General features: G+C 61.2%; 2 protein-coding genes across 2 annotated transcripts in view; one reads left to right on the top strand and one right to left on the bottom strand.

The window, feature by feature from the left end:
* Positions 1-9,165, bottom strand: part of FAM83G (family with sequence similarity 83 member G) — a 28,166-nt gene extending 19,001 nt beyond the window's left edge. The window contains exons 1-2 of the mRNA XM_072938514.1: positions 9,149-9,165; positions 8,132-8,764 (exon numbers count right to left, since the gene is read on the bottom strand). Of these exons, the coding sequence (XP_072794615.1) occupies positions 8,132-8,653 (522 nt within the window). The 5' untranslated portion in view covers positions 8,654-8,764; positions 9,149-9,165. The remainder of the gene's footprint in view (positions 1-8,131; positions 8,765-9,148) is intronic.
* The window catches only part of SLC5A10 (solute carrier family 5 member 10), a 52,048-nt gene extending 30,070 nt beyond the window's left edge, over positions 1-21,978 (top strand). The window contains exons 10-15 of the mRNA XM_072938515.1: positions 14,943-15,050; positions 17,279-17,429; positions 20,901-21,069; positions 21,170-21,385; positions 21,580-21,637; positions 21,717-21,978. Coding sequence (XP_072794616.1) covers positions 14,943-15,050; positions 17,279-17,429; positions 20,901-21,069; positions 21,170-21,385; positions 21,580-21,637; positions 21,717-21,829 — 815 coding nt within the window. The 3' untranslated portion in view covers positions 21,830-21,978. The remainder of the gene's footprint in view (positions 1-14,942; positions 15,051-17,278; positions 17,430-20,900; positions 21,070-21,169; positions 21,386-21,579; positions 21,638-21,716) is intronic.
* The last annotated feature ends 856 nt before the right edge of the window (positions 21,979-22,834 follow it).

Here is a 22,834-nt window from a genome sequence, read left to right as displayed (position 1 = left end):
GGGTGAAGTGAACTGATGGAGGCACAGAGCCCGCCCTGAGCTCCGGGGGTGGGAAGAGGACCTCTGTGTCAGCTGGAAGGTTGGTGGAAGGCGGGGACTCACAGTAACACACTGGGAGCACCGCAGACTGTCCTAAGGGTGGGGACAATGTGTTCAAGACCTGGGATTCCACTTCCACTTTCAGCCATGATGGAATAACGGAGCCAGAACTTACCCACCTGCCTTAGCAATGAAAAGCCAGGCAGAACCCATGAAGCCACGGCCAACAGGCAGCGCAGCAAGCGAGTGGAGAAGGGAGACGAGTGCGGCCTGCCGCAGGACTGCCCCGGCCACCCCCAGGATCGCCCCCGCACAGGAGGGGCCCCGGGCAGTCCAGCAGACTCCCTGAGGTGAGGAGACACGGTTTGCTCAGAGCCTGGCAGCCAGAATTTTCAGGACAGACAGAACGCCAGAGCCCTACAGCGGGTCACCCGTCAAGGCCTCAGCTGGGGCCCGAGCAGCACTGGCACTGGCGGAAACCACCGAGGCTGGAACAACGCGGTGCTCACACAGGCCCAGGAGTCATCACGTCCCCTCGGCCGGAGCGCAGGCCCCTCTGACGCTCAGAGCCCGCGGGCGGTCCTCAGAAGGGCACAGCCTATGCAGCAGGCGAGCAGGCCCTGCACCGGGGACTAGCGAGCTTTTGCTGTAAAGAGAGCACATGTCTCAGACTTTGCAGGCCACAGGCCTCTGACACACTCCTCAGGTCTGCTGTCACAGCACGGAACAGCCACAGAGAGCTCCTGAACAAATGTACGTGTCTCTGCTCCGTTACTTACAAAAGCAGGCCCTGGGCCAGATTTGGTCCATAGTTTGCCAACTCCTACCCTGGACAAAATCTGCTCTGGCCCCACCTAATAAAGCCTCAGAAGTATTATATTGTTTCCGAACGACTGCATCCCAGAACAAGGCTCCAAAATATTTAAAGGAAAAAGCAAAACTCCTACAACATAAAAGTCACCAAGACTGGCACACAGTCAAAACTAAATAGGCACACAAAGAGACAGGAAAGCAATGAGCCGCGTGAGGAAAAAAATCTATCCAAACCAACCTGGGGGAGGAGGGCACTGTCAGCTCGGTGGCAGAGCACGTGCTCAGCAGGCAGGAGGTCCTGGGTTCCATCCATCCACTTTTTTTTTTTTTAAAGTGTTTAAAAAAAATCAATCCAGAATAGACACAGCTGTTAGAAGGGACAGACGAAGAAATGTGAACAGTTATAACTGTATTCTCAATATCAGAAAGTCACTTAGAGACAGGAAATAGATTTAACAACAAACACTGGGGAGGGTCTAGCTCAAGAGGCAGAGCACATGCTCAGCATGCACGAGGTCCTGGGTTCAACTCCCACCACCTCCTTTAAAACATAAACAAACAAACAAACCTAATTACCCCCCAAAATGAGCAAAATTGAATTTAAAAAAATTATAATAATAAAAACAAACACTCAATTGAAACTCAAGAGGTGAGGCAATTCAACACAAAATGAAAACTACACTGGACGGCATTAATAGCAGCTTAGAAGCTATAGAAGAAAAGATTAGTGAACCTGAAGGCCTATCAACAGAAATGATTCAAAATGACACACAGAGAAGAAGACTGAGACACAGGCTCAGAGCATCAGTGGACGGTGAGTCACCTCGAAGGTCTAGAGTACATGGAACTGGAGTCTCCGAAGGTGCCAAGGCAGTGGGGGAGAGGACAGAAAAACACCTGAAAAAAGAACGGCTCTAACATTTCCACATTGAGGGAAACTATTCATCCCCACGTCCAGGAAGTTCAACGAGCTCCAAGCAGAACAGACATGAAGGAAACACACCAGGCATGTCAGAGTCACATCGCTCAGTCAGTGACAGAATCTTACAAGCAGCCAGAAGGGACAGACCATCACACACTGAGCAACAAAGATAAGCAGACTTCTCACAATCAATGGGTGCAACTAAACGGAAAAGCCGTTAACCCAGAATTCCATTCCCAGTGACAGTGGCTTTCCACGCCGAAGGCGAAATAAGGACTTTTTCAGGATGTAAACGCTGAGAGAACTGACCCCGGCCAGCCTGCACATCTGTCGCCACCCCCTGCACAGGTGGGGGGCTGAGGCCCCAGGGGACTGCAGCTGCCCGGGGTGGAGGAAGACTTCCTCTCCTGCCCCCAGCCCCTCCTCTGGCAGCAGGGCTGGGCAGACATGGCTGTGGTGCCTTGGTTTTCCAGTGGCCCCACTGCCCTCCTCACCCTGGTGCTGGCAGGATCTGAAAGGCCTGGGAGGCCTCCTGGGAGCCCGGTCTCCTGGGTAGATGGGAGGGGAGTCTGTATACATGGTAACAAAGCTGACCCCAGCCAGGGCCAGTTTGCTGATGTGCGTACAGGTGTCCCTTTTCCAGGGACCAGGGAGAGGCGGTGATGACCACTCCCATTTTCTGGCAGGGGTGGGGGGGTCATCATCCCAGGGCTGCAGAGTCAGCTGATGGCAGAGGCCTTTTAGCTGTGACTCCACCCACCACCTCCCAGAGCCCACCCTGGGTCCTGAAACAGCAGCACAGCCTGGAGGTAAATGCCCAGGGCCTGCTTCCCGGGGCGGGGCCAGTCTGTGGCAAAGCCCTTCTCGTCACACAGGAGCCAGATGGGAGACTCGTGGTCCCTGGCTCTGACAGTCATCAGCTCTGGCACCCCCCACCCCTGGCGCTATTAAGACAGAAGCCTCATTAAGGCCAATTAAAGGAGGCTTGGGCCTCCTAAGCGCAAAGTGGCTGCAGCAAGAAGGGGTCAGGATGCACATGCGGGTCCCACCCAGAGCCATCTGACCAGGGGCCCAGCCCAGCCCAGTGGCATGGGCCCTGCCCTGAGTCTCCGGCCTCCTCGCCACAGCTCAGGAATGCTGCAGAGACCAGAGGCTGGCAGAGTGTGAGGTCAGGTGACCAGGACTGTGGCCAGTGGATGAGCCCAGACCCTCCCTCTTCCTGCCAGCCCCCAAGGCCTCAGATCCAGACCACCCTGCAGTCGTCAGAGAGTGGCACAAGCCAAGGATTTTCAAACTGTAAGATCTCAGAATCATAAATTCGAAAGCCTTTAAAACCTCATAGACAGCAGAGCTGGGGCTGCCTTCCCAACGCCCCACGTGGCATTTACTCTGGGAGGTGCTTGGCGATGCAGGAGGTCACTCGGAGCTCAGGAAGGAGGCTGGTGCGGCCCAGCAGCCAGGGCCTGCCCAAACATAGGGCATGGTCCCACCGGAGGCTGTCCAGCTCCCCAACGGAGCATCCTCACAACTGTTACTGCCTTCAGACAAGTGCCCATTCCCCTTTTACAAATGAAGAAACAGGCCCCAGGTCATGCAGCAAAGGGGTGGTGAGCTGGGCGGGTGGGCCGGGGACCTCAGAGAGGACCAGCCCCCCTCTGGTGGCCCACGGGGGGGACCCCCAGCTGCAGGGCAAGCCTGCTGGACCAGGGAGACCAGGATCTCAGTCCCGGCCTGCCACCCAAAGACCCTGGTGTGACCTTCAGCAGACAGGCCGTGACCACTCTGAGCCTCAGTATCTTCTAGAATGACAAGACCATGATGATAGAGCCCGGGGTCGTGGGAGGGAGGGCAGTGCCGGCTGCTGTGGGGCGCTCCAGGAGCCTGGCGTGCAGCTGGCCCAGAGGTGCCAGCCCTCCACCCTGGCACAGCTGCTTCTGACTCTCCCCAAACTCAATTAAGACGCAAATGCCGCTGGGTAGGAAGCCTCTGCAGAAGATGGGAGCTGACACCTGGGATTACGATATCAGATGGTTCCCCACCCGGCAGGTGGGGCCCTGGGCTGGGAATTGCCAGAGCAGGAGGGAGGCAACTCCCCAGACCCATGGCATGAGCCTGGACCGGTGCTGCCTCGGGAGCAGCCGCCTGGGCCACCCCGGCGCCCCTCTTGGTCCTGAGGCTGAGCTGGTCCTGCCTCGCTTGGGGACAGCAAGGGCCCCTTGGCTTCCCAGCTCCCTGTTCTCTGCAGGCCTTGGTGTGGTCAGACTTCTGCCCCTGCCAGAGTCCAGAGTCTGGGAGCCTCGTGAAAATGCTTTTACTGCCCTGAGTCAAGCTGGGAGCCGGTGGTGAGGCTCTGCGCCTCCCACAAGGGGCAGGTCAGAAAGAACAGCCAAGACGCTGCTTTTGCCGAGAAGGGGGGCTCGGAGCCCAAGCCATCTCCTCCGGGGGGCGCTCCGTGTCCTCTGCGAGCCCCCGAGGGCAAGGAGGGGGGACCTATGCGGTGGAGCTGGGACAATTCCAGTGCAGGTAAAGTGCCCGCTCAGCACCTGTGTACAGCTGGCATTTAATAAATGCCTCATTAAGCTCTTTTATCCTCCTGGAGCCAAGCCGTGAGCCAGGACTTCGGCGTGGGAAGGCAGGGCCTGACAGAAAAGACGTGGGCTTAGTTGGGCAGCACGGAACCTGGTTTCAGTCGCTTCCCGCTGTGTGGCCCTGGGCAAGAAACCCAGTGTCTCTGGGCCTGGCCCTAGCCTGGCAGGCGTGAGCTCCAGCTGTCTGGTCCAGCCTCGCTCTCCCTCAGTCTCCTCACCCGCACGTGATTCACCCCCACCCTGGGGCGCTGGTGAAGGGATCGTATGTTGGGGAGGGGGCGGGGGGCTCAGCGTCTCCTGGGAAAACAACTCTCTAACACATCTTCACTCCTTTCTGGCCAAGGCAGGCCCTCCCCAGCCCCAGCCCTGACCCGCCCGGCCTCACCCCTGTCTCACAGAGGCTGCAGCCTCCCAGGCGTGATGCTACAGGCCCAGCCTCTGGTATGCAGCTGGAACCCAGGGCAGGTTCTTCCCCGGATAAATCACTGGCTCCCGGGGGGCTGGGGGAGGGGCAGGCAGATGACCTCCCATCCCAGGGGCCACGCAGCCAATGGAGTGAGACCCAGGACCCACTGGTCTTTGTCCCTGAGGAGTCCAGAAGGACAGGGCAGCGAGTGTCCGAGCTGAAGAGACCCTTAAGAGGCTTCAACACCTGTACCCATTATACAGATGGGATGACGGGGCTCAGAGAGAAGTTGGGGCTTGTGCCCAGTCACATGGTGGTAAAGGCCGAGCACAGACCTAACGCCAGCACTCCTGGCTCCTGGCACTGTGACCCATGAGTGCCATTCTAACAGCTTGGGGAAGGGGGGACCCAGTGTCAGCCTTGATGGGAACACAGCCGCTCCCGGCGGCAGAGCTAGGATGGGCTGAGTGTGTGCTGTGTCACTTCCCTGCCCCGGGGTCTGCCAGCCATGCTGACAGGCCAGGCTGGGGAGGTGGTGGGCTGGGCCGCCCTGACTCAGCGCCACAGCCCCAGCCCAGGCACCTGGTGGGCGGGGGGCCAGTGTTTTAGCCAGGCAGCTGGAGCGCTGCAGCCCCGTCCGGTTCGGTGGGGAGGGGGCGTTCTCCCTGCGTTGGTACCAGGGGCGCGGGGAAGAGGGGTGATTCACGGGGAGAGATAAGATAGGAGAGCTCCGGCAGACGGGCGGGCGGCCCGGCAAAGCGCCCTGTCAGCATCCGTCTGTCAGCACCCGTCAGCATCACAGCCCGGCCCCCGGCGAGCCTGGGGAGCAGCCGGGCAGGGGAGTTGGGAGGGGTGCTGGGAGCTTGGATGAGCTGCCCCTGCCTGCCCTGCCCGTCACTGCATCCTGCCAGGGCCAGGGCAGGACAGGCGAGGGACCCGTCCTAGAGCCTGAGGACAACACAGGCCTGGTCCCTCCCCACCCCTTCACCCAAGAGCTAACCAGGGGATCTTGGCAGGGACTATCCAGTCAGGCCTCAGTTTCTACATCTGAAAAATGGTGCAGATAACACTACACGAGCTTATAAAGTGCCTGACCCTCAGACCAGCGGCTGTGGGTATCAGAGCCGCCCATGCACACACCGCTGTGGCCACGGGGCCTGGGATGGAGGTGACAGGGAGGCACGCCGGCTGGAAAGCAGGACCGGCTCCCCACCCCCATGGTGCTGCGGGCTGTGCCCCTGTGCCTCCGTGTCCCCATCTGAAAGATGAGGCTCTTGGCCTCTGTCGCCTCTGAGATAAGTCCTGCTGGGACCTCCTGCTGCTCGCTGCTGTGAGTGCTGAGAGCGGGTAGGGGGCTCAGCAGTGAGCCCCCACTCCAGGACGGATGAAAGCAGGGGGGCGATGCCTACCTGTGGGGGCTGCAGGAAGGCACCAGCTGCACCACACAGACCGGGCTCCAGGCCCGGGGTGGACTTCCTCCCAGGCTGTCGCCTCCCACGGGTGATGCTGAGAATCGTGGTGGGCCTTTGTGGGGAGCAGATGAAATTTCGTGGGGCCATGGGACTGCAGGGGGTGGCTGGGTCTCAGCCTTGGCCACAGAGACGTGGGGAGGAGGCCCGCATGCTCAGCCTGGCCCCTGGCTCCTCTGTCTGACCCCATCACTGGGCCAGGCCATCTGTCTTTCTGTCTGGGGGAGATTAGACTCTCCAGCTGTTCCCGTGCCGTCTGGGATCTGGGATCTGCCTCCTTCCTACTCCTGATGCAGGGGAGGCATGGAGGAGGGGGAACCCTGACACAGCATGGCAAGCCCCTACCCAGGGCCTTTTTGCAAAGGGGGTACAGGCTCAGTAATGAGGTCCCAGCAGTCCCTCCCAGGGGACTGGGTTCCACGACGTCAAGCCAGCCCGCCTGCTGCCCCCCCAGCCCCGTCAGCAGCGCCTTCCTACCCCGCGCAGGTGTGGGGTGGGTCCTCAGCCTGAACATCCAAAAGGCCCCTTCCTCCGCCCTGTCCCCTCCTCTTCCTCCAGCGCTTCCTCAGTCCGTCACCCGATTCCCGATTCCGTCTCTACGGCTTTTATCCTCACTACCTCCATTTTACAGACCAGAAACCCGAACCCCCAGAGCTGCCTGGGATCAGGCCCAGAGCCAGCCTCCCCATCATAGGCTATCCGACCGGGCTGGGCCCCTCCGGGGACAGGGACTCCACCTTTCTGGAAACTTAAGCCACGGCCACCTCCAGCACCTGACCCACTTCTGGTCTCTGCCCAAGAGCTCCCCTGGGCCCTGTCTGTCAGCCAGGACGGTCCCCAAAGCCACGGTTCGGGTCTTGTGCGGTTTTGGGCCCCACTCTGGGCCAGGAACAGTGAAGAGGTGAGACTCCACTAGAAATACTTCACCCCACAACCCAAAGCCAGGACCCACACGCTAACCACTCAGCCCTCTGCTGAGCCCAGACCTGGCTTCAGAAACCTCCTGAACACAGCTCACTAGGCAGGCTTCATCAGTCCCCTCAGAATGTGCTCTGAAACCCCAGAAAGGCAGTTCTGCTTGTGGTCTTGGCTGTCTCTGCTGTTGGTGAGCACCCTCCTCAGAACATGTGTGTGTCAGCTAGAACAGCTCCACATGCTGCACAGCCCAGCAGGGGTCGCTCCAGGGAGGTCCAGACAAGGCTTAAGGTCCCTCCTACCCAGGCGGACCACCTCAGCCGGGTGCACTCTGCTCCCTCCCGAGGATCGCGCCATCGCCAACCCCCAGGTCACAGCCGGGAAAGGCTCTGCCATTGCAGAGCTAGCTCATGAAGAGGCTCAGAGAGGGTGAGCTCTCGCTGCCAGTCTCCCAGCACTGCCGGGAAACAGGCACGTTGGAACTTGGGTCTCCAGGTCAGCTTCAGGTGGAGTCAGGCAACCTCTCAGTCCCCACACCTACTCCTCCGCCCCAGACTGCCTCCACCACCCCGCCAAAGCGACTCCAGGAAGCTAAGGTGAGCGCGGGAGCCTCCGGCTTCTCAGGCGTCAATCAGAGCCATCGGAGGGACAGTGAGAGAAAGCCCGCTGCTCCCTTCCCACCCCACCCCCTCACAGCACCTTCTGGGGAACCTGCTCGCCAGGTCCAGGGAGTGCAGAAACAACCCCCAACAAGGCACAAAGGCCCTCTGGGACGAGGCAGCCCACTGCCACCTGCCAGAGGCCCCAGGCACACTGTCCCTCTCACAGACACAGAGGAACCCTACGAAGGCCAGAGGGGAGGCAGCCGGAAGGCGGGGCTGGGCTCTGAGTGAGCCTGTGTGTGCAGCCAAGGTGCTGGGCAGGGTCGGGCCCGCCCGGCCAGCTCCTTCTCCGGGGCTCCCGCCCAGCGCTGGCTCACCTTCTGGGCCTGACTGATCATCTTGCGAACCACCTCCTTGATGTGGGCCTGCCCGTCGATGGGGGGCTGCATGTAGACGCTGGCCCGAGTCACACCGCGGTAGGCGATGGTGTCCGGCCAGCCCAGGTCCAGCTGCGGGATGGAGCGGTCCGACTTCTGGGGCCAGTACTCCAGCGAGGGCAGCAGCTCGGCCTCGGTGGGGTCCCCACCTGCCCCACTGGCCTCCTCGCAGTCTCCGGCTTTGCTGTCCTCGGGCCCCTGCAGCTGGCCAGCGGCGCGAGGGTCCTCGGAGCCCGGGTCGTACACTTCGATGGTGTCCAGGATGCGCCTGAGCTCCAGCTCGGAGAGGAAGTCCCGGATGTTCTCGCGCTTCAGCACCTCGTAGAAGGCCTCGGGGCCGCGGGCCACCAGGGCCTCCAGCGCCAGCCGCTGCTCCTCGCTGTAGAAGAACTCGGGCTTGGACTCGCTGGAGCGCCAGTTGACGTGGCTGTCGTCCAGACACTGCACCTGGGAGAAGGCCATGGTGCGACCGGCCGCGCGCGCCTCTGCCGGCGGGAGACGGGCGCTCGGCGGGGCCGGGGCGAGCGCGCTGCCGGGCCTCGCGACGCCCGCTGCTGCTCTGCCCTCGGGAGCCTGCGGGAGGGGCGCGCCAGGCAGGCTCAGGTCAGAGGGCAGGCGGGACCGGGGAGGGGCGGCCGCGGAGGAGGGGCCGGGCGGAGGGCGGCGCCCGCAGGACGCGGAGCCCCACGGCCCGGAGGGTTCTGGAGCTGCCTGCGGCCCTGGGCAACTTCCTGGGGGAACTAGGGCAGCCGGGGAGCTTCCCAGAAGTTTCCAAGAGTGGGAGGCCGGAGTCCGCTGCCGGCGGCGCCCCGCATCCCCAGCGCTTCTGGGACGGGACGGGCTCCCGAAACCCCCGGGCGCCGCGGTCGGCAACCCGAGGGGCCGCGCGGGGAAGGCTCGGGGCGGCGCGCGGGAGGGCGGCGCGCGGCGTCGGGGGCGCGGGCCGCGCTCGCTTACCGGGCGGCGCGGGTGGAGCGGGCGCACAGGCGGCGGCGGGTGACTAAGTGCCGCCCCGCCCACCCCGCCGTCGCCACCTGCGGTCACGTGCGGCCGGGGGCGGGGCCGGAAGCTGATTCACCCCCACCCTCGATGGAGACGGACCTCGGGCGGGTGTGCGTCTGTCTCCTCTGCCACCAGCCTCGGGTGCCCGGATTCTAAAATGACCGAAGTCTTAAGAGTTTCTGGAACTTTGCAGCCCAGAATAGGACAGTGTTCTTCCTGAGGACACACAGCGAGCCAACAACCTCACACCTCTCCCCAGCCTGTTGGTCACCGCCCTACCTGCGCCCGGTTTCCAGGTGGGGTAGGAGGAAGTCGCTGTAGATGCTCAACTGTCCAGTCGTGGAAGTAGAGTTGGGGGACTGGGCTGGGAGCTGTTAAGGCCGGGGTAGGGCAGGTCTGACCCAACCTCAGGAGCCTTCACAGAGCCCGGTGTAGACAGGGCAGGTACCCAGTTTTAGTCTGAGCCCTGCTCCCTGCTGGGAGGGCCCCCCACGCAGGGCTGGTCCTGCATGATGAGCAGTGCCCCACCTGAACCCCAGGGCCGGCAGGGCCAGAGAGGGTAGCTGTGGGCTGGGGTCAGGCCCAGCTCTCTGCCCTACATCCCTGGGGCTTGGGCCCCTGGTTATCGGGGTGTGCAGGAACCACATCTGAAAGCAGGCTGCCAGGCTGGGGACAGCAAGACCCATTAAACCTGGCTCAACAATAGCCCCCACCCCGTCAGGTGCCACAGCCAGTCAGCCAGGCACCTGGCTCAGCCCTTCCCTCCCATCCTGCCCTGGATGGGACTCCCATGTGCTCTGCTGGGTTTGGGGCCTGAGAGTACTGCTCTGTGCTGATGAGGCTGGGGACATGTCTAGGCCTGGGCCAGCCAGTCCCCCTCTCCCAGGACCCTCACCACCATCCATCTGCTGGTCAAGCCGTCACACTAGGGTCCGCTGCCCTGAGCAGTGACCGCTGTCTCCCAGCCTGAACACCCCTGTGGTCCCCATCGCTGACCCCTCAAGTCCAGTACCTCGTTCTGGCCCCACAGGGGGCTTCACAATATAGTGCCCCCTTCCTGGGCACAGCCCCACACATCCCTGCACACACACCTGCATCCTCCCCACCCCACCTGGGAGGAAGGCCGGGGAGGCAGTCCCGTGGCACGCACTGCCCTAGGAGTCCCGAAGCCTGATTTATACCCTCGGTCACTGGGGAAGCACCAGACCCTCCCTGGGCTGCAGCTTCTCCTGCAGTTCTCACCTCTGCACAGAGGCCCTGGGGCTCAGAAACAGAGTCCTGGCTCTCAGGGATGAAGAGCCTCCAGCCTTCCAGTTACCTGCCCATAATTATAGATTCACAGGAAGCTGTTAGAAAAGCAACAGAGAGCTTGCGTGCACCCTACACGCGCCATTTCCCCTGTGGTGTCATCTCCCATAACCGTGGTGTGATAGTGCCTCAGGCAGAAAGCCGACACTGTGCACGCAGAACTTGTTCAGATTTCACCAATTTGTGTGTGTGTGTGTGTAGATTTGTGTAACCTCCGTCACAGTCAAGATGCAGACCTGTCCATCTTTACAGCTAAACCCACACGTCCATCCCTGACCCTGACAACCATGAACCCCTTCTCTGCTGATTCGTCAGCTCGGTGTGTATCCATAACTTGTCCCTTTCTGTCGCTGACCAGTAATCCATAGTACTCTATAGTACTGTGGTCTCTGTGTCTGTGAGATCCACATCTTTAGCTTCCACACATAAGGGATATCATACAGTATTTATCTTTCTCTGCCTGACTTATTTCACACAGCATAACACCCTCAAGCTCCATTCACATTGTTGCAAATGGCAGGATGTCTTTATTTCTCACGGCTGAGTAACATTTTCTTCATATGTATAAATGTCGCATCTTCCTTATCCGTTCATCATTAAGTGTTGAGGGACACTTAGGTTCCTGTTTCCACATCTGGGCTTTTGTGAACAATGCTGCAATGAACATGGGAGTGCAGGTGTCTCATCGACATGGTGATTTCAATCCCTTACGAGATGCAACCTAGATGCGGGGTTGCTGGATCATGTGGCAGTTCTAGTCATAATTTTCAAAGGACCCTCCAGACTGTTTCCATGGTGGTTGCACTGATTTACATTCCCACCGGTAGTGCAAAGCTTCCCTTTTCTCCGCGTCCTCTCCAACTCTTGTCATTTCTTGTCTTTTTGGTAACAGTCATTCCAGCAGGTGTGAGATGATAGCTCACTGTGGTTTTAATTTGCATTTCCCCAATGATTAGCGATGTTGTACAGGAACTTTTCGTGTACCTGTTGGCCATTTGTATGTTTCCTTTGGAAAAATGTCTGTTCAGTTCCTCTGCCCATCTTTAAATCAGATTTTGGGGGGTCTGTTTATGGGTTTTGTTTCTGCTGTTGAGTTGTAGGAGTATTTTACATATCTGGGATTTTAACCACTTACCAGATGCACAGTTTGCAAGTGCTTCCCCCATTCCGCAGGCTGCCTCTTCCTCGTGCTGGCTGTGTCCTTTGCTGTGCAGAAGCGTTTCAGTTTGATGGAGCCCCTCTTCTTTTTTGTGTTTTGGGGATTGTTATTGTTGTTTTTGTTTTTTGCTTTTTTTTGTCTTTGCTTTTGGTGTCAAATCCAAAAAGTCATTGCCAAGACTCTTGTCAAGAAGCTCACCACCGCTGTTTTCTTCTGGTAGTTTACAGCTTCTGGTCATTGTTCAGATCTTTCAGCCGCTTTGAGTTGATTTTGTGATCTGTGAGATGGGGTCCGGTTGCATCCTTTTGCACGTGGCTGTCCATTCTCCCGACCACATTTATTGAAGAGGCTGTCCTTGCGCCACTGTACATCCTTGCCTCCTTTGTCATAGATCAGTTGACCCTTGGTTTATTTCTAGGCCCTCCGTTCCTTTGATCCGTGTGTCTGTTTTTGTGTGACTAGCTCACAACTCTGGTTACTGTAGCTTCATGATTTGGTTTGGAATCAGGAAATGTGATGCCTCCAGCTTTGTTTTTCTTTCTTAAGATTCCTTCGGCTACTTAAGGTCTTTTATGGTCCCATGCAAATACTTTAGTACGTTTATTTTTCTATTTCTGGCAAAATATCATTGGAATTTTGAGAGGGGTTGCACTGAATCTGTGGATCACTTTGGAAGACGTGGGGGGCAGGGAGAGTGGCGTCCCTCAGGCTTAAGGTGTGGGCCTGGCTGGGTGGGGTTGCTGACGTAATGGTGGCCCCGCAGGACCCGCGACACTGGCAAAGCCAGGTTCCCCCTTGCCCAGTCCCCTGGCCTCCCTGGCCTCCCTGGCCTGGGGCCGCTCCCTCCTGAGTTGGCACATATGGGAACTTTGTTTAAGTGGCGACACCGCTGATGCTGTCACAAAGGAGAGGTTTCTCTTTCTTGCTGTTCAGCACAAACACTCAGGTAGATGGGCCAGCGGTGCCCAGAGGCAGTGCCCTATCCCAGGAGCCTGGAATGGGCTGAAATAGGCGTAATAAACTCCGCCAGAATCTCCTGACTCGGACTTTTTGAGCCATTATGTGGCTGTGACTCCTCACCTGTTCCTCCCAGGAGGGCTGGGTCCTCCCCAAGTGTCAGAGCCAGCCAGTCCAAGCCCAGAACCTGTCAGGGGGGGCCGGTCACCTGCCCGCTGAATGCTGGCCCCCAGTGGCACCCGGAGTCCTGCCACAGGACTCCTGGCTCTGTCCTGGGTCTGACTGTGTGTCCTAGGCAAGTTATGCCCTTTCTGGTCCTGAGTTCTCTCATCTCCACTGCTGGTGAATGGAGGGTAGTAGGGTGGGACAGCTGGATCAAGCAGTGCCTGAACTCCTTCACTGCACTTTGTAGGCTCCTTTCTCCCTTTCCCCCTCTCCTTCTGCGCCTTTCCCCTTCCTCCCAACCATTCACTCGTTGACTCACTCATTCATTCACAAAAGTTCACAGAGTATCTCTGAGCCCAGCCCTGAGCTGGGTGATACATGGGAGAGGAGATGATTCAAAGCCAGTGTCTGCCCTTGGGGAGCTCCCAGTCTGGTGGGGGAGGTAAACTATGCAAACAGACCATTGTGATTCAACCCTGGGCTGTAGGAGCCCTGGGGAGGAAGCTTTTCTGCCTTGGGGGCGGGGGAGTTGTGGAAGGCCTCAAAGGACAAGCCCTCTGTGAGGGGCCATGACAAGGGAGTAAACAAGGGTAGGGACGAAGCCCCAGGAGGCAAAGGCACACAGGCATCGACACGCTGGGTGTGTGTGAGAACACGCAAGCAGGCCTGGGCGGCTGGCCCCGGTGCTGGGATGGGAGGGCTTGGGGTCAGTCCTCAGGGGCCTCGAATGCCCTGGGAAGGATTGTTTTCCAGGAAGCCATGGGCTCCGGGTTGGGTGGGGACGGGGTTCCTGGGAAGTAAGTGGTATGAGCAAAGCTGTGATTTAAGAGGATAGAGGGGGCTGGGGGGAGGCAGCCAGGAGCTGGTGCCCTGGTGGGAGCAGGCGGAGACAGAGCCACAGCGAAGCCTTGGGCTGGGGGTGGGGGGAGGGAAGAGGGAGGCCCAGGGGCTGAGGGGCAGAGGTCCTGGAAGCCTGGAGCTCAGGAGAGGCTGGACCAGAGACGGGGATGCGGGGGTCCGGAGTGGGGGGTGACACCCTGGCCCAGAGGAGGGGATCTGAGACCCTCCCTAGTGGGTCAGGCACCTAAGGAGGGGCATTCACCCAGGAGTGCCCTAAGTCACAGAAACGTGGATGCCTGCCCCGTGGGAGCTTCCCCCCCAGACGGGCCCCTGTGCCCAGGTGGCCGTGTTCCTGCCCCTGGTCTCTGCCTGCTGGTCGGGCGACTTCTGCTCCTCACCTTTCCCTGGAATCTCCATCTCCTGTTTGCTTTCTCTGCTCATTCCTCTGTGGGCTCGGCTGAAAATCCGGGGATCAGGGCCAAAAGTGTTTCAGGAGTATTTCCTGGAGGAAGCAGAACACACGGGGTCGACGCTCCATGACCTGCACAGGCTGGTGGGCGGGCAGAGGTGCACCGCCGGCGGCCGTGGGCGGTGAAGGAGAAGCGTCCCACGGGCCCCTTTCTGCCAGGCCCCCACCCCAAGCGGCTGGCTGGGGAGACTGGCCAGGATTTCGGGTTCATCCTGAGTCAGGGCTGAGGCCCAGGACATCATGGATTCCTGTCCACGCTGCAGCCGCTGGGGAGCTTCCACAGCAAAGCCGAGTCCCCATCTCTCCGGCCCTTGTCATCGGAGGGGAGGGGACGCCAGCAGAGTGGGTGGGTTATTTCAGATGGAGGTGACTTCTGAGCAGGCCCGGGGAAGGCCTGGGAGAGCCAGGAGCCTGGCTGATGGAGGGGAGAGACTCCCTTCATGTTTTTATTTCGAGTTCCCCGGGAGCTGCTGGAGACAGCTTAGGTCCAGGCAGGGAAGGGTTCTGTCTCCAGCCTCCATCTGGGGAGAGTGGCCCGGGGGCAGGAGGTTGAGGGAGGGAGACAGGCTCAGACAGTGGACTGATGCTCACTTGGGCAGGGCCACACTTCAGAGGAGCCCCCGGCCTGGTGTGCGGATGGGGAGACAGTGTCGTGACATGGACAACAGGCAGAGGTGTTCTCAGAGCCCAGCCCCATCCTGGACACCCTGGGCTGGGAGGCTGAGCCCAGGACCAAGCAGCAGAGGTGGGAGGTGGTGAACGAGGGTCTGGTCTCACCCCCTAGGTGTCCACAGCTGTTGGGAGGGGCGGTAGGCGGTGGGTATGGGACACTGGACATCCCTCTCACGCAGATGATGTGGGCTGCGTGGTGCCGTCCGAGTGCCTGCGGGCCTGCGGGGCCGAGATCGGCTGCTCCAACATCGCCTACCCCAAGCTGGTCATGGAGCTAATGCCCACAGGTGAGGCTCCGGCCGGGTCCAGGAGGGGCCAGCGGGGTGAGGGGCCCTGGGGCTGTGGAGGCCACTCTGGACGCAGTGTGACAACCAGTTGGGACGTTCTGCGGGCAAGGGAAGAGAGGAAAGTAATAATAGAAGGGGGATGGCACCCAGTGTGAGGGCTTCGTGTGGGATTAACTCGCGTCCTCCTCTCGAGAACCGAGCTGCTGTTGGCAGTATCCCCGCTTGAGAGAGGGCGGAGAGGAGACCCAGTGTGGCCTGGACAAAGTCACGTGGCCAGTGAGCTGCAAAGCTGGGCCCTGAACCCTGGGATCTCCCTCCAGGCTGGTCCTCACCCGCAATGCCCCGACCCTGGAGAAAGGCCTCCACTTCTCCTCTTTCAGGCCCCCTGGGCACCAGGCCCTTCTGCAAACTGCTCCTTATTTAGGGCTGTGAGGTAGGGGTTTTAGCTGCATTTTACAGATGGGGAAACTGAGGCACAGAGAGGAAGATGACTTGTCCACAGCTTGTAGCTTGCGGCTGAGACAAAGGCCCCAGTCTCTCTGGCCCCAAGCCCACCGCTTACTCTGCCAGGTCCCCCGTGAGCCCCGGCACCCCCCCTCCGTGAGACTGCAGCTTCTGCCTCCCCCGAGACCCTGCGGGCCAACTGAGAACATGGGAGGTGTGCAGGCAGGAGCCACGTGGCCAGGGGTGTGGTCCAACCTAAACAAAAAGAAGACAGCCCTCTTCAGCCGGTTTCACCTCCAGATTCGGAGCTTCCTGGCCCCGCCCTGTCCCTCCCACCCTCCCTCCCTCCCTCCCGGAGCTGACCAGGCTCTGCCACTTGCTGGCCGAGATATTTGGGGCAAGTCACTTCACCGCTCTCTCTCGCAGCTTTCGTGTCCTCATTTGTAAATTGGAGGTAATGACGCTTACTCACCCCTCATTGTTTTCCCTGGGATTAAAGTCAGTGACCTGGGGACCCTGCCTGACACGAGGCTTGGCCACACTGTGGGTCCCCCCTCGGGGCCTCCCCTTCCCCTTCTGTTCCAGGGGATCACTCAGCCCCCAGGGCTGACAGCCGGCCCTTGTTGGGCCATTATTACCCCTCTCCAGGCCTTGAGCTCCCCGTCTGAGAAATGGAATAAGCCCCCAGTTAACCCAGCTCCCTGAGCAGGAGAAGGTTGGAGAAATGTTTGGGGGGAAAACCATGATTCAACTCAATTTCCTCCGGGCCCCATCCCAGTCAGCCTAACAAGCGAACAGAGAGGGCCATGGGATGCCTGGGGGTCACACAGCAGGTCAGACACAGAACCAGGGCCAGGCAACCAATGGCACCTGTCACACCGAGCCCTCCGGGGAAGTGGCTTATCCTCGGGTGGGGGTGTGTGTGTGGAGGAGCTGCGGGGCAGTGGAGGACAGACAGGGAATCTGCAGAGGTGGAGGAGGTGCTTGAAGAAAAAGCACGAATGGCCTTGGAGACAGACTCAGGCCAAAACCCAGAGAGGGGAAGCGACCAGCCTGAAGCCGCACAGCACTGAGTCCTCCTCACCCTCAGCCCCTCTCAAGCCTCACGACCCCCAGAAGGCTTTGCACAGCAGAGCTTCACCCACCTCAGGGGGGCCCCTCGCTCGATTCAGCCAATGACCAGGTGGGTTTTTCTCACCCCTCTGGGAACCACATCTCCTCTTCCTTAGAGCCAGCAAGAAAGGGGAGCCCCTGTGCCTGCCGGGGCGGCCACACTCAGGAAGTATCAGGAAAACCCAGACCCTGGGCCCCTGTGCCCTGCCCAGGGCATGGCCTCCAGGCTGAGGTCCCTCCTTCCCCACTGCCCCGCCCCACCCCTGAGTTCTTCCTCCAGCCTGCTGTGCGACCCTGGGCAACTCTCTTCCCCTCTCTGAGCTTCCATCCTCCTCATCTGTCAAATGAAGTCTGGGTGAGAAGGTGCTCTGTCAGATGGGAGCTCAGCAGAAACGAGAAGCTGAGAATAGCTCCAGCAGCAGGAGAGACAATGACACCCAAGACCCTGGTGGCCAGCAGGCCACCCCACAGTTGTCCCCAGCTGTGGCATCGTGGTCTCTCTCCCAGTACCTCAAACACCCTCAGCCTCCTGCCTCCTGGCCCTCTGCTCACAAGGACTTGTGAGTGGCTGAAGCCGACGGGGGGGCTCAGACAGCGGGCCCAGGCAGAGGGCTCGCGGGGGCCAGCGTGGGGCCCAGGCAGGGTCTCAGTGGCTCCTGTCCCCACCCCAGGTCTACGGGGCCTGATGATCGCCGTGATGATGGCCGCACTCATGTCGTCGCTGACCTCCATCTTCAACAGCAGCAGCGCCCTCTTCACCATGGACATCTGGAGGCGGCTGAGGCCCCGGGCCGGTGAGCAGGAGCTACTGCTGGTGGGGAGGTATGTGCTGGGGGAGGGGCCGCACCACCAGAGATGGGCTTTGAGGGGTGCATAGGAGTTTGCCAGTTGGAGAAAGGACTTCGCCAGCAAGGGGAGGGGAGAAGAGCCTAGAGCATCCTGCCCACGCTGCCATCCACGTCACTCTCCTGGCCACCCCTTCATGGCCATAACCCTCATCTTGGATGCATCTCTTACTCTGAGCAGAGTCTCTGGGGGAATTTCTGCCAGGGAGAGCCCCCCTTCCCTGACCATCCAAAGATCTCTCTGTCTTCCCCAGATCTGAGCCCCTAGTCCACTATGGTTCCCAGCTGCCACAGAGAGGGCTGGGAGCCCATACTCAGGGGTGGCCACACTTGGGCCAGAGCTGTCCCTCTGGCCTCCATGCCCCTGGCCCCACTGAGCTTCTGCCCATTTCCTCCTAGCCCTCCTTGTCCCCACCTCATTATCTCAATGGCTCACCCGATCTTTCTAGACTCTGCTCAAGTGCCCCTCCTCCATGCAGCCCTCTCTGATAACCCCTCCCCTTGAAGCCTCTGACAGGGACTGTTGCCCAATTGCCCGCACAGCACATGTGGCCCTTGTAGGTCCAACTGATGTCCCGATCCCCCTCCCCACGGGGGCAGGCAGGGTCTGTGCTGGCCCAGCCCCCCATCCCCAAGTACTCGGGAGTCCTTTCGGGGTAAGCTCGGCAGTGAATGATGAGGAGTTGGTACCTCCAGGTATGGGCATATGTGTCTGTATGGGCCCTCTCGGGCTCCACCCCACCTGTCTCCCTCCGAGCCATGAGGCCCCGACTCTGCCGGTCCAGGTGCCCGGCCCTCTGGTGCTGGTCTCTGCCAACAGTGCCCTCTCTGGCCGGGAGCCTGTGGCACCCATCCTCAGGGTGGGGTCTCCCCAGAGCTCCAGGCTGTCGTCCTAGTGACGCAAAACAGCTTGGCCCTGTCGGGACACGCCAGACGGCAGGTGTGAGCTCACGTGCAGGATCCCAGAACAGGAGGCTCTCCCTCAGCACCTGGACCACCTCTCCCAGCCAGCAGCTTCCCCACCTGTCCGGCCGGCCCCTCCCTGAGCCCTTCCATGCTCCGGCTTCTTGGGAACTGGGATCCAGACGATGCCCTGCTGCCCTGGGTGTGCCTTGGCCCCGGCCTGGACCCTGGCAGCCTCAGTGCCCCCTTGGTAGCTCCTTGTCCCTGCCTGCTACTTCCTGGCCTCCTGCTCCCAGCTGAAGCCTGAGTCCTGAGCTGGTCTCCCCTCTGTGTGCGCTCGTCCCCCACATGGTGCCCTTGACCCACCTTGTCCCCTGCCTGTCAGCCCAGGCTGCCCCTCCCTGCCCCGGGCATGCCGCTGTGTGATGCCGGCCTGGCTGCACACCCTCTCTGGGCCTAGTTCTCTCCGCGGCCAGTCCAGTCGCGGGGAGAGGGCCCAATGCTGGGCGTCGAGCCAGGGTTCAGCCCTACTACCCCTCCCTCTTGAAGCACCGGGACACCCCCAACACCCCAGCCTCCTTCTGCCTAAAACAGCACCGTTCAAGCTGTGTTTCTAGCTGCGTGGAGTCTGGGATCTCTGGAGCCTCAATCAAAGGAGAGGTGGGCCTCACCGAGAGGGGACACCCAGACGCCTGGGGAGAAGGCCGTCATGGGGATGCTGGGGACCCCAACAGTCCCCTCAGGTTGTGGAGGCCGGAGGATTGGTCACGGGCCTGGGGACATGACAGCCTCACACCAGGGGCTCCAATCTTTGCCAGTCCCCAGCCCCACTCCCCTGTCCTCCCCGCACCCCCTAAGTCTACCCTTCTCTGTTATTCAGTCCCCTAGTGCCGGGCCTCCCTGGAACCCTGCATCGAGCTGGGCCATAGAGGGGACCCAGGGAGAACTCAGAGCCCCCGCCCTTGAGGGGCTCTCCTGTGACCACGCTGCAGCCCTGGGGCCTTGGAGGGGGCCAGCGACCCTGAGGGCAGAGAGTGGGGTGGGATGGGGAAGGCATCGGGAAGACCTCCTGGAGGAGGAGGGCCTTGAGCTGAGCCTTGGAACGTGAGGGGGGCCTGTTGCTAGGGGAGGAGCTGAGAAGGGCACTCCAGGCAGAAGGAGCAGCCTCTGGGGTGGGGGTCCCTCTGCAGCCTGGTGGCAGCTGAGTCAGAGGAGGGCGGCAAGGCCAGGGCCCCACTTCAGGCCTGGCTGGGGGTGCTGAGCCTGTGTTAGAGGAGGTGCCTGTGCGCAAGGAGGGCGGGGCGGAGCCTGCCGGTGCCTTTGAAGAGGGCAGCGCCCGGCTGCCTGCCCGGCAGAGGGCTAATTAGCCTTAATCAAGGGGGCGCCTCCTTCCTCCACCCTCCCCCTCAGGCCTGGAGGGAAGGAAGGGAGGCAGGTGGGCAGGAAGCAGCCCCACCCCAGCTGTGCACGTGGCCTCTGTCGCTCCTGCCGTCCTGTCTAGGGTTCCAGGGGGGTTCGCCCATCACCCACCTGAGGGGTTAGGGCTGCCCAGCTGATGCAGGGCGTGGGTGGGGGGGTGCTCAGCCAGGGAGGAGCACATAAGACACCTCGCTCCAGCGCCTGGTCCCACACCCCTTCAAGGCTGCAGGGTTCCCTCCTCCTGGAAGCCCTCCTGGATTGGTGCTTCCTCTGGCTCCCTCAGGGTGACAGGGTCATCTGTTTTCTTTGCTCGATTCTGGGTGCTGGCCTGCTCATCACCAAGTCTGGGCCCATAGAGCAGCGCCCTGCTCTCAGTGGGCTCCTCCTGGTGCTTTGTTTGTGCAGCGCGGCCCTACTGTGGAGGGGCCCACGCCCCACGGGAGGCAGGCAGGAGCTGGCAGGAGGAGCCAATGCAGGGTAGGGAGGGGAAGGGGTGTCACAGCTGAGACCGGGTCCTCTGCCAAACCCAGAGCACTGGGCTCCAAACCTTGCACTCAGGACAGAGGTCACCCTGTCCACTACCAAGGTCTGGAGGGGGCGGGGGATGTGCCAGCTGGAGGTCACAGCTCCTGCGGCGGCCCTCCAGGGTTAGAGGACCAGCCAGGAGGCCAGTCTGGCCGGAACGTGAGGGCAGTGGGTCCTTCCCGCAGTCATTGAGACCTACCGTGTATCAGGAGACGCAGCAGTGAGCTAAAGCAGTGAGACTGCTGCCTGCCCGGGGCTGCCAGCCTGGAGTGGGAGTGGGCAGTATGCACGGAGAGGTTGGGGCGGTGCCCTGAAGACAAAGGGAGACCACAGGGTCGGGGGCCTCTCTGAGACCCCAGGGATGAGAACGGGCAGACAGGCTGAGTTGGGGGCGGTTCCTCAGGCAGCAGGGAGCCAAGAAAGGGACTGGAGCAAGCAGAACTGGCCTTGTCCTTGGAGGAGTGGGCCAGGGGCCCGGGGGGAGGCTGGAGGGGGCAGCAGGGGACAGATGGAAAGCAAGCCTGAGTGGCTGGGGTGGGTAGGGGGAGGCGGGGGAGGGCTAGGAGGGGTCTGGAGGGACGGCTGCCCACTGCTGCCACAGGCTGGTCATCATAGTGCTGGTCGGCGTGAGTGTGGCCTGGATCCCCGTCCTGCAGGGCTCCAACAGCGGGCAGCTCTTCATCTACATGCAGTCAGTGACCAGCTCCCTGGCCCCGCCGGTGACCGCCATTTTCGTCCTGGGCATCTTCTGGCGGCGGGCCAACGAGCAGGTGGGTGGGAAGGGGAGAGCTGGGGGGGGCCAGGATGTGGGGTCGGGCCTGGGTCACATCTGCTCCCGAGGCCCCAGCTGCCCTGCCTCCACCTCCCCAGGGGGCCTTCTGGGGCCTGATGGCGGGGTTGGCGGCGGGTGCCGCGAGGCTGGTCCTGGAGTTCCTGCACCCGGCCCTGCCCTGCGGCCGCCCCGACACACGTCCCGCCATCCTGGGCAGCATCCACTACCTGCACTTTGCCGTCGCCCTCTTCGTGCTCAGTGCGGCCGTGCTGGTGGCCGGGAGCCTGCTGACGCCGCCCCCCCAGGGCGTTCAGGTGAGCTACCTGGACCCTGACCCCGACCCCGACCCTCTGACTCAGGAGCTTTCTAGCTCCTGACCTGTAACCCCATCTGGCCCCGGGCCCCGGCCCTTTTTGAACTCAGCTGCCCTCTTTGCCCACTGACTCCTGATCCCCTCTGGGCCCCTCCCCATCCTACCCCCCACCCCACCCCCAAACATTCCCTGCAGATCGAGAACCTTACCTGGTGGACCCTGGCTCAGGACCTGCCCTCAGGAGCCAAAACAGGTGTGTGTGTGGCCCTAGGCCGAGGCAGGGACGCCAGGCATGGCCCTGTGGCCCTCACCCAGCCCTCCCCTTCCACCAGCTCCAGGTGACGGCCAGGCAGCGCAGAAACACGCTTTCTGGGCCCGGGTCTGTGGCGTCAATGCCATCCTCCTCGTGTGTGTCAACATCTTCTTCTACGCCTACTTCGCCTGACACCGCCCGCTGGCAGGAATGTGGGGCCCTTGCAGCCCCCGGAGCCCCCCCCCCGTCCCCACTGAGGACGCTAAGGCCCAGAGAAGGGAGGTGCCCCCGCGGCCACACAGTGGGTCAGTGCCCAGCGACCGGGCGAGCCAGCCAAGCAGGAGCCCTGAAAAATCAGGAAGGAAACGGGAAAAAAGAATGCGTGATGCTTCAAAAATAGTAGTTGTAATTGAAAAGAAAAATGAGATTTCTGATGAACATCCTGTGCTCCTTTGCTGTTGTCATTTTGAGATCGCGGGCCCAGGTCAGGAGCAGCGCCGTCTGTCAGAGCCCAAGGCTTGAGGGGCTCAGGCCGGCCCTGGGCGGAGGGAGAGCCCCCCAGCAGCCCCTCCAGGGCTCCTCCCTGGCCCCGCCTGCTCCCAGCTGCAGGGAGCCTTCTGTGTCTCCCTCTCTGTTCAACCTCCTCCACTCAAAGCCCTTTCCGAGCCCCTTCTGTCTACCTGTGTCCCAAGGCCCCCGGGAGCCTGCTTAGAGCCCCTGCTGGAGGCACCTTCCTTGTGGACACCTGCCTTTCCTCAAGCCGGGCCCCACCTAGGCTGCCCACCCTGGTCTGGAGCTGGAAGCCCAGGTCTGGCCCCAGCTTCCCACCTGGCCCAAAGTGCCCCCCGTAGCTCCCTAGGGCCTAGTCTGGGTAGAACCTGGGCCCGAACAAATACGAGCAAGGTGGCCGCGTCTCCCAGGCGGCTACTTGTCCATCCCGTGTGGCCAGCGGGACGGGAGCAGCTGCCTCTGTTTCTCTCCCCTCTGCCCGCCCTTCCTCAGGGCCTCCAGACGCTCCCCACAGCGTCTTTTGGTGGGCAAGGGTGTTAGGTGCCCCCGTGGAGCCCAGTGTCTCCATGGGGCTGCCAAGAGATCAGTCTCCACCTAGAGTCTGTCCAGCGAGTCCAAGTCAACAAGTGTGCAGGGCCCTGGCCGCCTCCCCCAGAGCCAGCCTTTGGGGCCTTTGGAGGGAGGGGC

This window comes from Vicugna pacos, chromosome 16, assembly GCF_048564905.1.
Source record: "Vicugna pacos chromosome 16, VicPac4, whole genome shotgun sequence".
In the NCBI taxonomy this organism is placed as follows: Eukaryota; Metazoa; Chordata; class Mammalia; order Artiodactyla; family Camelidae; genus Vicugna; species Vicugna pacos.
The sequence above is the reverse complement of the archived record's forward strand: the minus strand, read 5'-3'. Positions and strand labels throughout refer to the sequence as shown.